General features: G+C 46.8%; 1 protein-coding gene across 1 annotated transcript in view; it reads left to right on the forward strand.

Moving 5' to 3' along the window:
- The window catches only part of KCNAB3 (potassium voltage-gated channel subfamily A regulatory beta subunit 3), a 30530-nt gene extending 25064 nt beyond the window's left edge, over nt 1–5466 (forward strand). Inside the window, exon 14 of the mRNA XM_035136357.2 lies at nt 1861–5466. Coding sequence (XP_034992248.1) covers nt 1861–1950 — 90 coding nt within the window. The 3' untranslated portion in view covers nt 1951–5466. The remainder of the gene's footprint in view (nt 1–1860) is intronic.
- The last annotated feature ends 10965 nt before the right edge of the window (nt 5467–16431 follow it).

The following is a 16431-nucleotide window of genomic DNA, read 5'->3' on the forward strand; positions in this document are numbered from 1 at the left end:
TCAGCCCTGATCTGGTTGCATTTTAAACCATTGTGACCTGCTCTGGGATCTTAGGGTGAAGGGCAAGTAATAAAATAAAACCTCATCCTGGGTTTTTGGAGGCGTTCCATAGAGCGATCCTGCCTAACAGCCATTGATAGACCTCTTCTCCTTCATGAATTCCTCTTTGTCTCCTCTTAAAAGCAATCTAAGCTTGCAGCAGCGAATGTCATAAATTAATCCTGCTTTTACCTCTCATCTCCCTTGAATCTCCTGCCAACTGGGGCTCTTCCAGGAGGCCTGTTTATTGAGCATTCACCCCTATTTCCCCCCACAAAGTGTGCACAATGGTTATACGATGCCCGCTGTTCATTGAGCAATTGCTGTGCTCAACTCCCAGTGAATTTTCTTGTCAGTTTCCTTACCACAAAAAGCCTGTGGTTTCTTGTTTGGCTGAGTTTAATCGTGCGTTTTCAACTGCACAACCTAAATTTGCGGGTTTATGATCAAATCCCACCCACAAAGTAGCCACAGTCTGGAAAGAGGAAGAGAAGAATTACTTCTCGATTTTCTCCACATTGTGCATACCAGCTCGGTGGCTTTACAATATTCATTTCAAATTTTAAAAAAAGAAATGTGGAGACAAGTGGGTGGGGAGCAGGGGCAACTGCATTTCCCCCTCCTATTAAATTTCCATAATTTTTTTTTGGCCAAATGTACCCGTAGCCAGAGATTATACAGATTATTAATTTTTTTTAATGGAGAAAAGTGATCGTGGGGAAGAATGGACATTTATCCACTTTTTTTTAAAGCCCTCAGAAAAAGTGGTGGTTAAAAAGGTGGGGCACAAGAGAGGGATGCACAGAGATGAAAACTGGGACACCCTGCAGCTCTTTTAAAATTTTTGGTTTCCCCTGGCCTTTGTGTTGCATTTGACAGATATATGAGCCAGCTTATCAAAATGCTGGCTCACTCTATTTCCCTACTTATTTTGAAAGCTTACATACCTCTTAATTTTCAAAAGAACTTCAAATTAAAATCACAGCGATAATTTTAAACAACCTGGCATGGGACTCGGCTACATTGGCAAAGAAAAAACGCTTTGTATGCATTGTTTATGCATTCTAACGCTCTGACACCAGATGGCACTGTGGAGTTCCATTTTTGCTAACCCGATTTCTTATACAAAGTTTGCAACACGTTTAATTGAAACGCTTGTTTGATGGGTCTAGACCAGACATCCCCAAACTGCGGCCCTCCAGATGTTTTGGCCTACAACTCCCATGATCCCTAGCTAACAGGACCAGTGGTCAGGGATGATGGGAATTGTAGTCCAAAACATCTGGAGGGCCGGAGTTTGGGGGTGCCTGGTCTAGACAGTGCTTTTTTTCTTTAAAAAATTTTTTTAGGAGTACAGTACTCTCATTTTCCTACTCATATTTGAAATACTGCCCCCTCAATGAGGCCAAACTTAGATTCACAAAATGTTTAGGGGTATGCATACCCCTGTGTACCCCCAGAAACAAAAGCACTGGGTCTAGATCCATCCTACGTTTTATATTTTTATTCCATACACAGCATGGCTATAGGTCTCTGAGATCATGTGGCAATAAATTTATGGAACAATACCTTTGTTTAAGAACTGAAATGACTTAAAAGTTAAATGTCATTAAACAGGCATTTGGTGCTTTTGAGTGTGTGGCGGGGTGTGTGTGAAATTGCTTCTTGTTTAAATCATCGGAAACAAGAAAATATTTGAGGGTTAGGGGAAGCTCACAATAATAACGAGATGTAAAACAGAGTCCACAATTCAAATATGGGTGCCACCATGGCGGAAGCCCTTCCTCCTCAGTCATGCAGCCCCTCTCTTTCTCTCCGCAGGTCCTGACCCAGCTGACACCCCAGGTCGTCCAGGAAATTGATGCGCTCCTGGGCAACAAGCCCAATGCAAAAAAAGAGTCCCGGGCGTAGGGACACATTGGCGCCCGGGACTTTGCACGCTGTTGTCCCAAAGGACTGCATCGCCTCCTGCTCCTCCTCTGGTGGGCTCCTGGCTCTACCTACCTACCCCTCCCTGCCCCACATGCTCTCCCACCAGCTGCCGCCTCTCAACTTGGCGGGGGTGGGCAACGAGGAGCCGCTTCGCGCATGAGAACCAAATAACCGTATACTTCCACGGCGGGCGAAGTGGGAGGGTGCCGGCGGGTTAGCGCTGGCCCCCCTGCAGCCGTCTGCTTAGATTACAGTACAAATAATAAGGCATGAGCAACCCAGCTATGGGACTGGCGGGTAAGAGGCACCGCCTCCCACTAGCGCCGGAACTGCCGGCCGCTTTGCCTCTCTTTCCCATATCAATACGCCTGGTTTTTAAACAAGGAGCGGGCACAGTGCAACGAGGCAACATGGGGGGGAGTGGGAAAAATAAGCACACAGCTGGTGTATGATAACAATTGAGCATCCTTAGTACATATTTACCCTCGCCGACCAAAGTCCCGTCTTGCGTAATGAGTCATTCCATTTACTGTACTTTTTTTACTTTTCTCCTCAGCATCTTGTGCTTTCGTTGGGGGGGGCACCGCACCACCTTCATTTGTGGGTTTTATGATGTTTTGAGGGACCGCAGAGGAGCCATCGTGTGCACGACCCAGTGGGAAGTCCTCTCGGCGAAATGAATGGGAGCTGCGCATGAGCGGGAGGGGCGCCATTTTGTATTTCCTGCCTCAGGCACTGAAATGTCTTAGGCTGGCCTTGTGTGAAGGCCCCAGTGAGGACATAGCTCAGATAGTCCCTATAAACTGAGGGAGAAGTAGAGGGACCCTCCGTGCCCCTGTCTCTGGTGGGGATATTGTGAAGGGACAGTGCCCTTCACCCCAATTTTTCAAATGTAACCTTTCTAGAGTCCTTTTTCAGATACAAATATCAGCTTTCTTCCCCTTCCCAGCTCTTATTTCCATTTCCCCCCCCCCAAAAAATATTGCCTTGCCTCTCCAACACAACCTTCTCCCTTCACCGTCTTTCCATTCCTAAACATTTAAGGTTTATTCCCCCAGGGAAAATAATACAAATCCTACATTTTGAGGACAAGGGGGGCTAGGACTTTTTGAAAGACAAATTTGTCCATCAGTTCGTATGCTTAACTTGGGCTAGTCATGGATTTTTATTTTTATTTTCCACGGAGGGAGTGGGGAAAGGGAGGGACGTTTCTGCAGTGCAAAATCATTGCCAGAACCCGCTTCCCCTTTCTCACCGAGTGGAGAGGATTACGTTCCTCCATTTTGGGGGGCTAAGAAGGCCCAAAATTCATGGTTGTCGGGCAGATCAGCCCTTTGGGCAAGCAAAAGCCATTTTGCCCGCAAGCTCCACTCAGCTGCCCCAAAGCGTAATTCGTAATGTCTTTATTTGGTTTCGCCTAATCCTTTATCTAATTTGCAGCTATTCTCCTCACAAAATGCCATTACAAATCCCCCCTGTTACTTTTGGCAGGAAAGCAAAACTGGCTCCCTTCCTGCTCCTCAGGAGCAGCAGAAGCAGATGGCTGAGAAGAGAGAGAGAAAAAGACATTTCTCTCTCCTTCCCCCTCAGTTTCCCTCTGTGGTTTTTCATTTTGCCATGAATTTCCTCCCCAGAGGCCGACACCACCAAACCTTCCCGTTTTGTCGCGGAGGTGGAGGCTGCCTTATCACTTTGGTTCTGACTTAATCTCTCTCTCTCTCTCTTTTGCATTTCATTTTTTAAACAGAATTCCATATTCACCCTCCACTAGGGAAAGAGCCATCTCTTCTTAAAGCAATAATATATTGAAAAAAAGCGTCAAAAAAAAAGCGTCCTCAGGGTCAAAGGGTCACCTTGGGGCAGTGGGGAGAGAGGAAAGCTAGCAACCAAGTCCCCCCCTGAACTCCCTTGCTCCTGGGGGAGCCCTGTGACACCCCTTTTTTTGCACAACTCATTGCTTTGAATCTGCTGCGCTTCCAGGGCAGGGCCACTGTGGCACCTGTCCCCCTCGCACTGGCTGCAAAAATTAAATTATACGATGCTGTGTATATAATATATATATTTTCTCTGTCGAGAATGAGTCTTGCTTCGAGTTTTACTCTAGAGTAGCACTTCTGTCGCTTCCAGGAGTCTCTGCAGGGGGTTGGGGTGGGTCTGCAGGCCAGAACTGAGGCTGCTTGGGATTTCTAAGATGGCACCCACGCACACCCCTCTCGGTTCCTCAGATCATTCCTCAGCTTTCTTTATTGCATTGTCCACCAAGGGATAGCTCAGTCAGTAGAGCGTGAGACTCTTAATCTCAGGGTCACGGGTTTGGGTCCCACATTGGGCGAAAGATCCCTGCATCGCATGGGGTTAGACTAGATGACCCTCGTGCTCCCAATTCTATTATTTATGGCACACCTGTTATTCTGCAGGGAGCTCGAGGTGGTTTATGCGGGTCTCCTCCCCTTCCTCATTTAATCCCCACAACAACCCTGCAATGGAGAGAAGAAGGCAGCCCAAGATCAACACCCTATAATCTTCATGACAGAGTGGGAATTTGAAACCTGGTCTCCCAGGTCCAAGTCTGACACTTTAACCACTATGTCACACTACAATCTTTAAAGGCTTTGAACATATCTTGTTATATATCTATTTATACCCTGCCTTTTACCCCGACAGGGACTTGAGGCAGCTTACAGATAAAATAAGAACAGCTAAAAACATTGGGGGGGAGGGTTTAAATTAAAAATATTACTATGAAACATTAATATAATTAAGTATATGTATAATCTTTATATCGGTGGGCTCTCCTTCACTGGAGGTTTTTAAACAAGAGGTTGGATTGCTGGCAGTCAGAGATTCTTTAGCTGCGGTTCCCTTTCCAACCCTACAATTCTTAACGTTTTTAAGATTCTATCTGCTTGTAGCCCAGATTTGTACCCCACAAAAGCTCAGGTGCAAGGAATCTGTTTAGAAACTGCATAGGAAACCTGTGTCAGGGTGGGTGGGGGAGGGGGGGACTGAATATACCGGTATTCAATTTTTAGAAGAGTTTTCCAAACCGACAGGCAGGTATTTTTAAAAGGCAAAATGGGGTTCAGGTCAGTTTTGCCTGGGAGCTGGACTCCTGGGCTCCTGTCCCCAGATCTGACTAGGTTGTACAAGGTGTTTCTCTGTGCGTGAATCTAGTAATATTTAGCCGCCTTTCGATAATGTTCTTTTGGATCCGTAAAGGGAAGGGGGCTAGGCAAAAAAAGCCCTGAAAGATTTCAAAGCGCAGAGCTCGTTCCAAGGGAGAGCAGCTCCCTCTGCAGCGCAGCAGAGGCATTGCAGGCCTGTGCACAAATTGCCCCTTTCCCCCTAAAGGAGAGAGAAAAGAGCTATTTCTACTAAAAAGCAGTCCCCCTGCAGAGACCACCTTGCAGGGATTTTTTTAAAATGCTTGATATAAGTAGAATGGGCACGTGGCTTTTAAAGAGGTTCTTTTTTGCCCCTTTTCTTCTTTTGGGGTGTGTGTGTGTGTTTGGACGGTGGGGTGGGGGCGGGGAGAGATACTTGAAATATTGAAATATTAAAGAATACATGAAGCAACAGACCTGGTCTTGCTTGGTGTTTTGTGATGCTTGTTCTTGCGATCGATGAGATGCTTTGAGAAGAGGATTTGGAAGGGGAATAAGACTCCACCGTTCAGCAATGTTCTGTCTTAAAATGCTCATATTGTCATGACAACAATCAGCCACAGGCATCTATACCTGGAAAACAGTGCAGGGGGAGTGACAGAGAGATCTCTGCCCGGTGTGACAAAGCTTGAGTCTCTCTAGGTGTTGCTGGACTCCCAACTCCCCATCACTTATTTATTTAGTGAGGTTCATGGCTGAATGGGGATTTGAACCCGGGCCTTCCCAGCTCCAAGTTCAACACTCAGCCACTCGCTATACTATGTTGGACCTCATCCCCTGACCATTTAGCATGAGACACTTAACCTCAGGGTCAGGGGTTCAAGCCCCACTTTGGGCCAACGTTTATTGCATTGCAGGGGGTTGGATTACTAGTTGCGATCCGTTCCAACTCTACAATTCTGTGATTCTACCACTGAGTTTGTGTGTCTGTGTTTGATAATGCATTGTTCTTAGGTCCACGCTATCTGATTTGGAAATGAAACACAGCAAACACTTGGCCAGACACTCGCTGTGTGGTGGGCGACAAGAGCATGGCGCTCACGCTTGCTTGCATTGTTTTATTGTGTTTTTAATATTTTGTTGGGAGCTGCCCAGAGTGGCTGGGGCACCCCAGTCAGATGGGCAGCATATGAATAAATATGAATAAATATGAATAAAATTATTATTTATTATCATCCTAGTCTCTGATAAGCTTCGTTCCAAGGAAGCAGGACCCTGCTCAGAGATCGGGGTAGCATGCAACAAAATGTACATGTTTGAAACTCTTAATCGTGGGTTAGAGCCCCACAATGGGCAAAACATTCCTGCATTGCATGGGGTTGGATTGTTGACCCTTGGTGACCATTCCAACTCTCCAATCCTATGATTCCTATGAAACCTAATGTATGAGGAAGCTGTCTTAACCACTGCTGGATCCATGCCTATGCTGCTTGGTAGCTCCTTTCAAGCAGGCATGCTTCCCAATAATAGTTCTGCTCTGTTTTGCCTTGGCCAGACCATACCTGGAGTCCTGTGTCCAGTTCTGGGCATCCTAGTTTCAGAAGGATGTTGACAAGGAGGAAGGTGGGCAGAGGAGGGTGACCAGGATGTTGAAGGGTCTGGAAACCCAAGACTTATCAGGAACAGCTGAGGGATCTGGGTATGTTTAGCCTGGAAGAGAGGAGATACGATAGCTGCCTTCACATCTCTAGTTGTTTTCTGCTGCTCCAGACGGTAGGACCTGGACTGAAGAATTCAAATGACATTCAAAGGAAATTATGCCACAGTGGCACAAACCTTAGTCACCTCCCATTTGATTACTGTAGTGCGCTCTACATGGGGCTGCCTTTGGAACATGCTCAGAAACTTCAGCTGGCCCAGATTGTTGACTGCGGCTGGTTCTAGCAAGCAGGCCACTCCCTTGCTAGAACATTTCCACTGGTGTTTCCAGGCACAATTCAAAGTGCTGGCTATGACCAATAAAGCGCTATACGGCTACTGTATCTGAAATTAATAATAATAATAATAATAATAATAATAATAATAATAATAATAATAATTTATACCCCGCCCTCCCCGGCCAAGACCGGGCTCAGAGCGGCTAACACTGAATATAAATACAGTAAAAACATTTTTTAAAAACAAAACAAAAAACAAAAAAGTTGATTGAAATATATGTTAGAATACAGTTTAAAATGCAGCCTCGTTTTAGTGGTAGCTATAAGGGGAGAAAACGTCAAATATTCACCAGGGCCAACATGCTGGTCCTACATGGGCCAGCAAAAAGAGCCGAGGGAAAATTTATATACAAAATCCCATATAAGGGGTTCCATCCAAAAAAAAAATGGGGTGGGGGGTTAGACTGAGACCAGCCCAAAGGCCAGGCAGAACAGCTCCATCTTGCAGGCCCTGCGGAAAGATGTCAAATCCCGCAGGGCCCTGATCTCCTGCCGTAGGGCGTTCCACTAGGCCAGGGCCAGAGCTGAAATCTAACCTCCTTGGGGCTCGGGACTTCCAAAGTGCTGTTAATTACGGACCTTAAGGTCCTCTGCGGGGCATACCAGGAGATGCGGTCCTGTAGGTATGAGGGTCCCAGGCTGCATAGGGCTTTAAAGGTCAAAACCAGCACTTTAAACCTGACCCTGTCCTCCACCGGGAGCCAGTGCAGCTGGTAAAGCACTGGATGAATCTGATCCTGCGACAAGGACCCCATAAGGAGTCATTCTGCACCCGCTGGAGTTTCTAAGTCAGCTTCAAGGGCAGCCCCGCGTAGAGCGAATTACAGTCATCAAGCCTGGAGGTGACCATCGCATGGATCACTGTGGCCAGATCAGGGTGAGAAAGGTATTCCCTCATATGAGCCTGCCCAGGCTCTGAGATCTTCTCTCAGTGCTTCTCCACAGGGATGCTTGGTGGGGACGTGGGAGAGGACCATAGCTGCCAAGTTCTCCCTTTTTTTTAAGGGAAATTCCCTTATGTTGAATAGGCTTCCTCGCGAGAAAAGGGAAAACTTGGCAGCTATGGAGAGGACCTCCTCAGTGGTGGCTGCTCCCAGGCAACTTTGGAACTCCCTGCCTAGAGAAGCCAGACTGGCTCACTCACTCCTTGCTGTCCTTGAGCCAGCAGAAGACTTTCCTGTTCCAACAGGCTTTTGGGAACTGACTTTTAATGAAAGGGCTGGTGCTGTGCTGTTTTTATTGTAATTATTTGTTATGGTTTTAATAGATTTTTAAATGTATATATATAGTTTTAGTGTTTGTTTATAATGATTGGGTTTCCCCCCTATGTTTGTAGCTGTTCTTATTTTTATCCATAAGCCACCTTGAGTCCCTGCCAGGCAAAAAGGTGGGGTGCAATTAAATGATTAATAAGAAGCATTAGGAAGAACTTTCTGACGATATGAGCTATTCAACAGTGGAATGGGTCCTTCGGAAGGTCATGGACTCTCCTTCCTTGGAGGTTTTTAAACAGAGGCTTGGTGCCCCTCTCTCAGGAATTCCTGAATTGTGGTTCCTGATTTTCAGGGGGCTGGACTAGATGATCCTCGGGGGGGGTACCTTCCAACTGCACAGTTCTATGATTCTATGGAGATGCTGTTAGCTGTACTTGGGACCATTTGCCCACAAAGCAGGAGCTTGTACCAGTGAGCTACAGCTCTTTGTCCCTGGCTCTTGGAGGTGATGCTCTGCCTTGGGGAGCACAAGCATGTTCATGCTGTGATAAGTCCTTCAAACACTTACCAAGTGGCGTTGGTCCATGTGCCACGGTATCCTGGGGGAACCGGTGCTTCCTCTCAGCTGTGCAATTAGATTATTCAAGAGGAAATAGCTTATCAATTACCTTCTCTGTTATTAGCCAAGAGATTAGCGAGTCACAAACCCAAGTGCCTTTGGCACATGAGAAGTTTCACCGCTGCTGCCTGCATGAGGTGCAGGTTGAGACAGGAGCACCGCAGTCTGAGGAGGGGGAATCTTTGCATCGACTCAAATGAAAAACACACAGTAAAAGGTGCCCATCTTTTTAGACCTATGACCATTCTCGTTATGGGGAGAGTTGAGCCCATCAAGCATATACATCGTGCTTCCTGTCTGGTTTCCTTTTCACCAGGGCAAGGCAAGCGATGGAAACGTGGCTGGCCAGCCTTCCCTGCAAAAATCCTGCGGCAATTGCAACTTGAGTTGTCAATCAGCTTGCATTGTTGGAAGGAGCAGACAGCGCCTACAATTACCAGGCTTACGAGCATCCCTCACCAACAAAGCAAGCGGCACACAATAGGCTACGCTCCTGTCATAGATTAAGCCAGTGTCATTTATGGGACCCCATCGAGCAAGCAAGCGGATCCCAGTTACACAGTTTGTAAAATCTGATTTCTTCACCTGAAGAATTCAGTACAGGTATAGGGTTGTAACGTCGAATTGCTTCATCAGTCAGATTAAAAATGCTTTGGGTCAACTGAGGTGTCCTTTAATCAGACTGTGTGGGCGGGCGGGCGGGCGCATCACTCATGGAGGGGGCCCTGCAACAAAGTGTTGCAGTGTGAAGTGCTTCTGTTCGGGGTTCCACGTACACCACCACTACCACCCTGACAGCAGTTTGTGCCCATTGAACATGCTTAGTCTTCATATCAATGGGCAACTCTCTCTTCCATCCCCAGTAATGTCTAAAATAGCTTCGCAGCGTGAACCAGGAAGCGACAAATCGCTCAACATGATTCCCAGCCATATCTGTATATGCTTTCACTCACATGCAAGTTCATAGAATTAGAGTTGGAAGGGACCCCGAGGGTCATCCAGTCCAACCCCCTGCAATGCAGCAATCTCAACTAAAGAATCCATGACAGGTGGCCATCCAGCTCTCCTTAGGAGAGTCCACCGCCTTCCCAGGGAGTCTGTTCCACTGTCAAATGGCTCTGGCCATTGGAAATCTTAATACTCTCCCAGCAGAGGTTCATGCCTTGCCTTGGGTAAATCTTCTGGGAAAGATAATCCCATTGTTGGGGTCTGGCCAACCTGAACGCCACATTCTATACGTAGTTCTCTTATCCTGCGAGGGATGGCAAGACCTGGGGTTGGAGTGGCTGACTGTATATGTGTGTGTGTGTGTGTGTGTGTGTGTGCGCGCACACACACACACACGCAAGCGCAATATAGGCTAATAATACAGACGTGCTTTATAGAGTTGTTAGAAAGATTACAGAGGTAATGTACGTGAAGTGTACAGAGCACTCAATAAATGGTAAGGATTGTTGTTGTTGGTATTTTAGGATTAGCATGTACTGATTTGCCAACCCAGAACTTATAACGCCACTCTCACTATTTAGAAAGAGGCTGACTCATGCAATCTGCAGCAGTGGCAGTTGCAGTTGGCGGCTCCCTGCCCTCGGCTCCTGCCAATTCTCTCTCCGTATCCTTAAGTGAACAAACTGAATCAGTGGATTCACTCTGCAGCTGGGAATGAATCAAGAAAGCAGGAAGGGGAGGGCAAAGGAGGAAGCTTTGGAAAGCCTTGGTTCAGAGCAAACGTGAGATCATGCAAGGAAGGCGAGGCAACAGCAGCAACAAGCAACTCAGTCCTGGAAGGATGGCAACAAAGGCGAGGCCCTGTGAGGCCAGGAGAATTGCACATCGCTGACCTAGTATCACACCTCAGGCTCTTGCAATAATTCTGCAGGCTTGGCAGCAAACTCATTCTCCAAAAGTGGTTGCTTAATGTAGCCAAAACAGCATCATCCACGCTCACAAGAGGGACGTATATAAGCAGGGTCAGGCTTGCAGAAGTTTGTTGTTGTTGTTTAGTTGTTTAGTCATGTCCGACTCTTCGTGACCCCATGGACCACAGCACGCCAGGCACTCCTGTCTTCCACTGCCTCCCGCAGTTTGGTCAAACTTATGTTCGTAGCTTCGAGAACACTGTCCAACCATCTCATCCTCTGTCATCCCCTTCTCCTTGTGCCCTCCATCTTTCCCAACATCAGGGTCTTTTCCAGGGAGTCTTCTCTTCTCATGAGGTGGCCAAAGTCTTGGAGCCTCAGCTTCAGGATCTGTCCTTCCAGTGAGCACTCAGGGCTGATTTCCTTCAGAATGGATAGGTTTGTTCTTCTTGCAGTCCATGGGACTCTCAAGAGTCTCCTCCAGCACCATAATTCAAAAGCATCAATTCTTCGGCGATCAGCCTTCTTTATGGTCCAGCTCTCACTTCCATACATCACTACTGGGAAAACCATAGCTTTAACTATACGGACCTTTGTCGGCAAGGTGATGTCTCTGCTTTTTAAGATGCTGTCTAGGTTTGTCATTGCTTTTCTCCCAAGAAGCAGGCGTCTTTTAATTTCGTGACTGTTGTCACCATCTGCAGTGATCAAGGAGCCCAAGAAAGTAAAATTTCTCACTGCCTCCATTTCTTCCCCTTCTATTTGCCAGGAGGTGAAGTTTGCAGAAGTACAAAAAATATTGTAATGCCCAACCCCAATCTCTGAGTGGTGAGAGACTGCAGGGTTTCAGCGCTTATCCAGGGATTGGTTTCCTTTGGATAACAGTCACTCAGGGCATTGTCCAGATTGACACACACACACACACCCCGCAAACCCACAATAATATTGAGGGGGCAGAAAAGCTTAAATGTGACGGAGGGCAAGAAAAACAACAACCCCAGATCAATGAAGAAAAAGTATGCTCAGTGCCAGGGTATGCAGGCTAACTGGAGGGGCAACAAATGGAATGGAGTATTCTGGAATAGGACATGACTAGCTAATGGGGTGGGAACCTGGACAGGAGCACTCCTCACACTGCAACATTTTGTTGCAGGTCATATTAGTTACCTAAAGAACAGAAGTCAAAGGTGCAGATGGAAATTGAAAAATAGACCATTCAAATTCCTGCGATCTGCTCCTTTCCCTTCACTGTACACCCCCAGTGTGAATGAGGGTGGAAAGTCGCAGAAATTTGTGGGATTGGATTTCTCCACTAGTCTCCGATCTTTGCTGAAATATAACATTAATGTTCACAACCATCAAGCTAGGCTCTTGAGACTTCTGTGAACCTGAAAGATAGCATATTTACTTTTTACTTCATCCTGACTGGTGTTTCATGCAAAGGCAATTTTGTCAGACTCAGCCATTCCCAGCTATTTCAAATTCCCTTGTGATAGCCAGGTGTTGTCAGAGATCGTTCCATCTGCCAAGAATGAAATTTGCATGAGCTTCTGTCCTCAACCGGTTTGATGGCTTCCTGTTTATCTGGGAGACGTTGCTTCTGCGGGCAAGGAAGGGAGTCATAACACCCAGATCCACTATCATCCCAAATGGGTCTGGAGAGGACCTCCAGTTGGGAACAGCTATGCCTCTGTACAGCGCCTAGTAAAGGTAAAGGGACCCCTGACCATTAGGTCCAGTCGCAGATGACTCTCGGCTTGCGCGCTCATCTCGCATTATTGGCCGAGGGAGCCGGCGTACAGCTTCCAGGTCATGTGGCCAGCATGACTAAGCCACTTCTGGCAAACCAAAGCAGCGCACGGAAACGCCGTTTACCTTCCCGCCGGAGCAGTACCTATTTATCTACTTGCACTTTGAAGTGCTTTCGAACTGCTAGGTTGGCAGTAGCAGGGACTGAGCAATGGGAGCTCACCCTGTTGCAGGGATTCGAACCGCCGACCTTCTGATCGGCAAGCCCTAGGCTCAGTGGTTTAGACCAGTGCCACCCGCGCCTAGTACAAGCCCCCAAAAGACTAGCTGATTGTTCACGAAATCAAGAGCAAGATTTATTGTGGCACTGGCTTTCATGGACTAGATCCCACTCTGTCAAATGCATGAAGTGTTATTGTCAGCTGGAAGACTGAGGGACCTAGGGTATGTTTAGCTTGGAAAAGAGAAGACTGAGAGGAGATATCATAGCCATCTTCAAATATCCAAAGACCTGTCACATGGAAGATGGAGCAAGCATGTTTTCTCCTGCTCTTGAGGGTAGGAGCCATACCAATGGATGCAAGTTACAAGAAATAAAATTCTGACTAAACATTAGGAATAACTTTCTGACAGCAAGAATCATAGAATCATAGAATCATAGAGTTGGAAGAGACCACAAGGGCCATCCAGTCCAACCCCCTGCCAAGCAGGAAACACCATCAAAGCATTCTTGACATATGCCTGTCAAGCCTCTGCTTACAGACCTCTAAAGAAGGAGACTCCACCACACTCCTTGGTAGCAAATTCCACTGCCGAACAGCTCTTACTGTCAGGAAGTTCTTCCTAATGTTTAGGTGGAATCTGAAGTTTGAATCCATTGCTCCGTGTCCGCTTCTCTGGAGCAGCAGAAAACAATCTTTCTCCCTCCTCCATATGACATCCTTTCATATATTTGAACATGGCTATCATATCACCCCTTAACCTTCTCTTCTCCAGGCTAAACATACCCAGCTCCCTAAGCCGTTCCTCATAAGGCATCGTTTCCAGGCCTTTGACCATTTTGGTTGCCCTCTTCTGGACACGTTCCAGCTTGTCAGTATCCTTCTTGAACTGTGGTGCCCAGAACTGGACACAGTACTCCAGGTGAGGTCTGACCAGAGCAGAATACAGTGGTACTATTACTTCCCTAGATCTAGATGCTATACTCCTATTGATGCAACCCAGAATTGCATTGGCTTTTTTAGCTGCTGCATCACACTGTTGACTCATATCAAGTTTGTGGTCTACCAAGACTCCTAGATCCTTTTCACATGTACTGCTCTCAAGCCAGGTGTCTCCCATCCTGTATTTGTGCCTTTCATTTTTTCTGCCCAAGTGTAGTACCTTACATTTCTCCTTGTTAAAATTCATCTTGTTTGCTTTGGCCCAGCTGTCTAATCTGTTAAGGTCATTTTGAAGTGTGATCCTGTCCTCTGGGGTATTAGCCACCGCTCCCAATTTGGTGTCGTCTGCAAACTTGCTCAGGATGCCCTCAAGCCCATCATCCAAGTCATTGATAAAGATGTTGAATAAGACTGGGCCCAAGACAGAACCCTGTGGCACCCCACTAGTCACTACTCTCCAGGATGAGGAGGAGCCATTGATGAGCACCCTTTGGGTTCGGTCAGTAAGCCAGTTACAAATCCACTGAATGGTAGCATTGTCTAGCCCACATTTTACCAGCTTCCTTACAAGAATATCATGGGGCACCTTGTCAAAGGCCTTGCTGAAATCAAGATAGGCTACATCCACAGCGTTCCCTTCATCTACCAGGCTTGTAATTCTGTCAAAAAATGAGATCAGATTAGTCTGACATGACTTATTTTTCAGAAACCCATGCTGACTTTTAGTGATCACAGAGTTTCTTTGAGCTGTTTGACAGTGGAACGGACTCCCTTGGAAAGTGGTGGACTCTCCTTCACTGAAGGTTTTTAAGCAGAGGTTGGATGGCCATCTGTCATGGATGCTTTAGTTGAGATTCCTACATTGCAGGGGGTTGGACTAGATGACCCTCGAGTCCCTTACAACTCTACAATTCTATGATTCTGTGATTCCAGCAGTGGGGACAAGCAGCTTTGAAATACAAGACGTACTACAGCTTGAGACATTTCCATGCAAAGCTCATGAACAGTAATTGTTCACAATGCTAACTGGTGATAACCCAGTCTTTCTAGCTAGCTCTATAACATCTAAAGTGATAGCAGAAACCCTGGTCTCAACTGAGCCCCAAACAAATAGAATCAAACTTGCAAATGAATTCTAGCTCAGTGTTAAAAATATAAACATCGGAAAAAACCAAAGTAGATGGCTCCCCCCCCCCCACAGTCATTTCCCCCGACCCCCATCTGCCCTCTAGATCAGCATTTGCCAGCCTGGAGTCCATTGGGTGTTTTGGACTACAACTCCCATCAGTCCCAGCTGGCATATGGCTAATAGGAGTTGTAGTCCAAAACACCTGAAGGCTGGTGAAAGCTGATGTATATCACGAACGGTGCTGCTCAACAGGAATCATATCTCATAATTCACCAGCGCGAGCAAAGGATGTGGTTGCCAGCCTTACCCTAACACCTCACAAAGCATGGGACCTTCTCAGCGAAGAAGGGAATGCTTGGGATGACTTATTCCACCTGGCATAGCTTTGTGATCACTCACCCACTCAAAAATGTTGCCTCACACCAGCTTAGGTGGTGGGAATGGGTGTTGTAGGAAAATGCCCTTTCTATACACTTCAACTGGGTGAGCAGATCCTTCTGCAAATGGCATTAGTAACAAAATTGGAGTCAATTGTGGGTAGAAAAGTAACACAACACAAGGGAACGTGGTAGTGAAAATGGCCACAAATGAAGAGGCCTCTGACAGGTGAGCATATTTAAGAGGCCAGAAATTTCCCTTGAACATCAACTTTAACTGCCATTGAAGACCTCTACATATTTATTCCAGCTGTTGCTTTAAATAAAAAAAACTTTCTATGCAAATACTGTCAGTGCAGGGAGGTCAGACGTGGGGGGTGGCTATGGGATGCAATTGAAGGGCAGGGTGATGCCCTCTCTATGCCATGGGGTCAGGACTAAGGGGGTGTTCCAGACTGAGACGGCTGCATGTGTACGTGCGTTGTTGCACAAGGTTAAAACCCCAAGGGTAATTTCTGGTTGAAGGCTCAGTCAACACACGGAGCAACCAGGAAACAGCTGCTATCTCCATACTTGGGGGCGAAAAAAAATTCAAATCCTGCTTTCTGCATCTCCTGGCAGGGAGAATCTGGCACTGGGAGGCTTCCTGGATGGCCGGCCAAAGAACCCGGAGCCCTGACCTCATCAGAAAGCTCTCCCTGCCAAGGCCCCAGACGGACACGCCAACAGGATGACTCATGCTCAGGCAATTGAGCAGGTTTTTGACACTCTTGGCCCTTAAGATACAACAGTAAGACCAATGCAAATTTAGCCCTCTCTATCATATCCTCTATGAGAGCAGGAAACGGGACCCCGGTAGAGTCATCAATCCTAGTATTGCACAGACCCAAAGCAACCGAGTGTTAAATCTTGTTTGCCTTTCCAGCAAATCTTATTTGTCCAGGGCGAAAATTGGCTCGAGCAAGGGGATTTCCGGCACTTGCGGTCAACAAACATTAAACTCTCCCATTACCTCAGAGGGTTTCCCCAACAAGCTTTCCCCGGTGCAATGTCTCTGCCTACTGAACAACTACACAGTGCTTTAGTGCCAAAGAGCCAGCCTGGACCCAATGCAGTGAGCAGTCCCCCCATCTTAATATATCCCTAGACACACACACACACTACACACACACACACACACTGCTCCCCTCTCAGGAGGCCCTCGGAGGTGGGTAATCTGTTGCAGCAAAGAAACAGCAACCTACTGGCA

This window comes from Zootoca vivipara, chromosome 13, assembly GCF_963506605.1.
Source record: "Zootoca vivipara chromosome 13, rZooViv1.1, whole genome shotgun sequence".
Taxonomy (NCBI): domain Eukaryota; kingdom Metazoa; phylum Chordata; class Lepidosauria; order Squamata; family Lacertidae; genus Zootoca; species Zootoca vivipara.